The 6,255-nt window shown below is 36.3% G+C and overlaps 1 protein-coding gene across 2 annotated transcripts in view; it reads left to right on the plus strand.

The window, feature by feature from the left end:
- The window catches only part of LOC139979464 (cytokine-like nuclear factor N-PAC), a 48,910-nt gene extending 44,136 nt beyond the window's left edge, over positions 1-4,774 (plus strand). For both annotated transcript variants that reach the window (XM_071990281.1, XM_071990280.1), the window contains exon 14: positions 705-4,774. In XM_071990281.1, coding sequence (XP_071846382.1) covers positions 705-779 — 75 coding nt within the window. In that variant the 3' untranslated portion in view covers positions 780-4,774. The remainder of the gene's footprint in view (positions 1-704) is intronic.
- The last annotated feature ends 1,481 nt before the right edge of the window (positions 4,775-6,255 follow it).

A 6,255-nucleotide genomic window follows, 5' to 3' on the forward strand; every position in this document is an offset into this window, starting at 1 on the left:
ATCGGTGATTAGTTTTCAGCGGTCAATAAAACCGTGAAATGGCCCGATTCTTATATGCAAAAGTAGGCCAGGTATCTAAATTATGTGAGGAATGTACCAACAGTGAAGAACCGTGAATCAAATAAATGTGATGTCATCAATGCACAGCTACAAAAAAAACAAAAAAAAGTTTTTCATTTCTTCAAAATGTGAAATCAAGTTTTCTAACTTAAAAGTTGATGAATCAGAATATGAATATTCATTGGTATTTACATAAGCTTCACAACCGCTGTAGTGGGATGTTGGTACGTCCAGACAGTAGAGTGACAGATTAAGAAAAACCATAACATTGTTGTATAATTGCCCACACCTTATGGCATCACACATTGCTTGCTTTATGGTCTCTCTCTTTACGAAACATGCAAACCTGGAATAAAATGCGGGGGTTGGAATTTGATTAAAATTCCACCAGTATGCTCAGGTTGGCTTCCTCTTGTCAAGAGCCCAAAATAAATATACCTCTGAACTATTCTTTTGATGTGTAGATGTTGGTTTTTGCAATGCAGCGGACTCTTTCAATATTTTAAACGACTTTTGAAGGGACAGACAACAAATGAAATACAATATTTCCTGCTCGAAGCTTGATAGATGCAAATCTGCTGTGATAAATGTTTCAAACTTTGACCCATATGTTACATCCTTCCTACCTTCCTTCCTCACCACAGGTGTACAAGAGAGCAAAGAACCATGGCTTTGGTGATAGCGACATGTCTGCTGTTTATCGTTCCATCAACAAGTGATCTCGGGAGGGGAAATTCCGGTGGAGTATTTTGTAGTAGTTTTGTACTTCATGTATAAATGTCATTTCTGTAGCAGATTGGAGACCACCTAACCCAACCCCCCTCCTTCCCCCAACCCACTTCAAAAAGCTGCTAGTATTTTTCACAGATCTGAGCTGTAATTTTTAAATGAAAACAATCGACATATTGTACAGTTAGTTCAAACTTTACCGTTACATTAAAATGAGAAAAATGCGAGGAAAAAAATGATTGTGTAAGCTTGTAAATTTGGTTGTGAAAAATTTAAGAAGGATGCGTGCGGATTGTAATCCTCTCTCCGTAGTTTACAGATGGTTTTTTTGATCGTTTGTCAGACCAGTTTTGGCATTTGCAAAGGGGTTGTCGAAAATGATTCATTGCCAGGGGTCATCAAAAAATGACGACACATGCTTATTGATTCTGTGTTGCACTGGAGATAGCTAGCGATGGATTGGAGGGAGGGAGGGAAGAAAAATAACAAAAGAGTAAAAATCATGACATCTCTTAAAAATGATGTAGTATGCAGCAGATATAGTGACAGAGGAGACAATGAACATTGTCTACGGCAGTGACGTCTCGTTCTCTCTGAGATGCTCTACCCTACCACACATCTGCATAGATGTTAGTCTGTACATTACTGGGCGTGTTTGATCCGAACAGATATTCACTTTTATTCTTTCCCCCGTTTTGTTAACGTTTTTATTTTTTTTGTTACTAAGCCAATCATTGTGCACGAATGAAATTAAACTTATTCGAATCATGTGGTTAACCTCGGCAGATGAGTAGATGAGTAGCGGTAAATACAATCCAGTGTAAGGGTCATTTCCCCCCCAAAAGAGAAACAAATCTCTCTACCTCTCCATCTCTCTCTTCACTTCGTCTGATATTTAACATTAACTAAAGGTTCTTGATACATCTGGTAGTAACTGTCAACCAAATTTTGAAATCATAGAAAGTTAGGGTCGACAGTCTGACCACGGAGGGAGAAACATTTGTCCGTGCGGTGGAATGGTAGATCACGGTAGTTTTGTCTCTGCCATATAAGTGTGAATTCTTTATTTATTTCAATGTAATTTTTCTTCAACTATCTGTAAGGTAAAGAAGTTAAAAACACACATGAACTTGGATCAACATTGATAAGTGGGAAGAGAAGGATGATTATTTTTATATTGTACTGTTACAGTCATTTCTTCTTCATTTTTTCAAGTTTCATCACACCAAGTAAAATGTTGTAGGGGATCACTTGGAGTTTCAATACACATTTATGTTTGCTTGTATCATGCTGTGAGAAAAAAAGTTATCAATCCTTTATTAATACTTCACTATATATTTATATATATTTAATATATATATATATACTGAAGCCTTTATAGAATTCAAAACACCCTCACGCTCTATTTATACTGCCAAAGCTTTGTCTGTTGAGGATGTTCGAAAGCAATCATGTATGGCACTTTATATTGCAGAGATAATGAAATAAATGTAGGTTTTGTAGATTACTTGAAAGGACCCATCATGTCACAAATGATTTCATCATCACATCTCTTCACTAAGCCAATGCTGTCTTTGTTATTAAAGTTGATTTCAGATTCCTTAGTCGTGAAGCATAAACGTCTCTTTCAAGAGTTTATATAAGTTTTCCCAGAGAACGCCGTAACCGGTGCGTCTCTACTATATTTATACGTGTGTATACTACGTTCTATAAATCTTGCATCTTGTATATTTTATCTTTGGATGGCGGATAAACCTAAGCTGTTTGTTTAGATCGACCACCGTTAACCTATGTGACCATGCCAGATACCGTTCAACTTTTTGAGATCCAAGTTTAAGCACAACTCTGAGAGTGGCTTTCTTAAATCTCGTGAATCCATTCGCGAATGTTTCCATTGACTACGACTGTTGTCCTACTTCACGGGGGGGGGGGGGACTGGTGAGGGGCTGGGGTGGAAGGGTTGGAATGAAAGTTTTATAAATGGTGTGTCCTACTTACTATAGTTTTGATTCTTTTAGTGTGGACAGTATCTTCCTTCTTTTCTTTTCTTTAAGTGGGATATGACTTTAAGCTTCAGAGGTTCTTGGTTCATTTATTCTACCTCATTAGTGTGTATAGATTCTACCTTATACTACTACTAGTCTGAACTCATTAAAGTCTAGGGGGGGGGGGGGGGGGGGAGATGATACAGTCCAGGAAAATCAAGATAGTCCATAGCGGACGATACAGTCCAGAAAAAAAAGAATGTACTATATATATATAGTACAGGAAATCAGACAATCCAGGGAATATAGAAATAGTCCAGGAAAATCAATGTTATGCAGAAGAAACAAGATAGTCCAGAAAGATCAATATAGTCCAAGATATGTCCAGTCATTCTTACCTCCACCTGTTAAATATAACATATGTTTATATAACAAAGACGGATGCTTCAATGCCTGTATGGTCAATGGATGTTAACCAAACTCGCTGGTAGCTAAGTTCACTGGTCGGTGGAAGGACGTTGGTCATTTTCGGTGCCAAGTTTGTAAAAAAAAATTTATTAATTGTCTTTTTTGAGGAATAGTTTGGGTTTTGATCGTTAATTCTTTAGAAATTTAAATTTGATTTTTGGGAGAATCCATTTGACTATTAATTTTCAGGAAGTTTGATAATGTTCAAAGTAATTTTTTTAATTCCTTTTGGAGATCACCTCCTATGGCTTGAATTTTCAGACGCAAAGTGGTGTGTTTTCCAGATCCTTTGAAACAGTGGAGTTGAGATCTTTCTGCGGTCACAGTTTGAGAAGTATGATACACTTTATCATTGTATAATTAATTAATTGTATAATTAACCTTGGCAAGGCTATTCAAGTGCGATATCAATTTTTTTTTTTTTTTTTTTTTTTTTTTTTTTGTGGGATTAAAAGTAGGCTACTGCTATAAAGAGGAGAAATTAAGCAACTTGACCAGGCCGATTTATGAGTCTATTGTAAAAATACAGATTACCGATTGGGGGGATTACTACACAGATCCAACTTGACCAATCTTTAGAGGAAGTTTCTTAATGTGTCTCAATATAATCAGTGGCATCAGTTACACAGGTTCAGTTGATCTGGAAATCTTTGCTATGTGGAATATTGACAATAACAAAGTTAAAACATTCCTTTCAAATTGAACTTTTTCCCTTAAATATTTGTTTACAGCCATTGTGGTGTTTTTTCCCCTCCTATTTCACATCGGATAAAATTGAGGTTTAAAACTTATAACAGGAACTTTGGTACCCACCAGTAACTAAAGGTTTTGATTTCCAAGTTTTAGAATGATTTCATTTCAAAGAAAATTGCTTTTTTATTTATTGAACCAACTGTATCATGTCATATTTGTATACGGGAAGGAAAAAAGCCCCATCAAGTTTTTTGGGTCATCTTCGTCTGTCCATGTTAAAGGATTTGATTTATTCATGATACCGATCTCTTCAAAGAGCTTCTTTTTTGTTACATGCACTGGCCTCACGATTTATCTTACTCAAATCAAAAATGTAAAGTTATCTTCTCGCTTCATGTAATAAATTGTTTTTTCCGGGTTTCCTCGTGATGCATTTGGCGGTACTGCGATCTTATCGGAGATATTGTCAACTCTCGAAAATTCCAGCACCCGGTAAAAAAAATTGCAGCAGAAAAAAAGAAAGAATGAATAAAAAAAAAACATGGAGGATATTCTTGTAAAGGTTAGCAACTTGTCTAAGTATGGTGATTTTATTCAAAGCGATTCGCTGTAACGATAGCCGTGGTGTCGAACTCTTCTCCCAAGGCTCTATTCCTTCTCCCAAACAGCATGGGACTTTCCCTCTTGTAATCAATAGTATTAGACTTGAAGGAAGTTCTATGTAGTTTTCATTTATTTTTAGATATGTTTGAACCTTGTTCATAGTATTTTCAAATTGTTTTTGAGCCCTTTTAGATATTACTGAAAATTTTTGAATAAAACGTGTAAATTAAAAAAAAGTTCCTTTTCTTGTGTTATTTGTAATTTTTTACATATTTTTTTATGATCATGTCTTATCATTTTGTTGTGTAATTGTGTTATTTTGAGTAATACTCTCTGGTTGGACTCAATCATACCAATATTTCCAAGTAGAAATATTTTAATGATGTGTCAGCCAGTCCTGTTCTTTCCCATAATTTGTCAAATACAGGATTGGTTTTCATGTTACTAATGTGGGAACCGATACACATTTTTCTATAGTGTTACAGTAAAGGTCCATGGGGAAATATTGTATCAATTTTTTTTATTTTATTTAATAAAACAATTCCTGGAATCTACAAGAAAGGTAAAAGCATTTATTGACTTTGCTTGAAACTGGTACAAGTAGGCAAACCTGAACACACCATAGCTTAATTTGAAAGACTTCAGATGCGTCAGAGACAGATTTGGTGTCCATATAAATTGGATGCTCAAAGTGTGATCACGATGATCGATACACCTGACAGGGGGTTCAAAATGACTTTATAGGAATCCTCATTAAATCCTGTTGGAGTGTGCTCACCACATGCCTTTGATCTTTCTTCCATATGTATCTCTACATATATATATATATATATATATATATATATATATATATATATATACCAATTATCTGATGATTGCTCAACGCGTGAAACTCTTAGTAACAACTACTAGTGTTCCACTAGTCTCAACTACTTCTCACCTATACTTCGCTCTGTCCACCGGAGAGCACCCTGCGCCAAGATAGATGCCAACCAACCAAACGTATATTTCTGATACTGTAGGAACCCTATTAACCCTCATCCATTAATATCTCACACAGCTGAATGTCACAACACCTGGCCTGTCAAGATATAGAAATCCTGAATCTAGTAAATCAAAACCCCAAACACTCACAAAAAGAGAGAGGGCATGTCTGGGGCAATCGGGGAACCTTATTTACGGGGAACCGTACAGATTATCTGGAGGGGTAGGGAAATGTCTGAATCGGTGTTATAATTACACGAGTCAGTGAATATAGTCGAGTCTAAGACTCTGCATGCATAAGACTCTAAACATGGCTCTCCAGACGGGCCGAAAATTTAACAGAGGGCGCTGCCATATTTGGTCCTATCCAGTTTCGTGAAACCATGAAAAAGATGCAGTCTATTATGACTGCTGATCATAACTGTACCAGGAATAATTTGATTACTGGCAGTTTACATAAATTTGTTCAGAATTATATATTGAAGATCGCTTTTGAATCATATTTTGGAAGTTTCCGAGTGGAAGCTATTTGTTTTTAGAACTTATGCTCCCTAAAGTAGGTTTGTTTGTCTTTCCCCCAAACTGCAAAAGTAGAACCAGTCGCCCAACTGGTCGGTATGTTGAATTCATCGGACATGTTCAGTGCGCGAGTGCTTTTCATGTCTTTTCAAGTCGGGACAGATGTGCAATCTGTTAAAATGTTGGATAGCCCCCCCCCCCCCCCCATTTCTGA

Source organism: Apostichopus japonicus, chromosome 14 (assembly GCF_037975245.1).
Source record: "Apostichopus japonicus isolate 1M-3 chromosome 14, ASM3797524v1, whole genome shotgun sequence".
Classification (NCBI taxonomy): Eukaryota; Metazoa; Echinodermata; class Holothuroidea; order Aspidochirotida; family Stichopodidae; genus Apostichopus; species Apostichopus japonicus.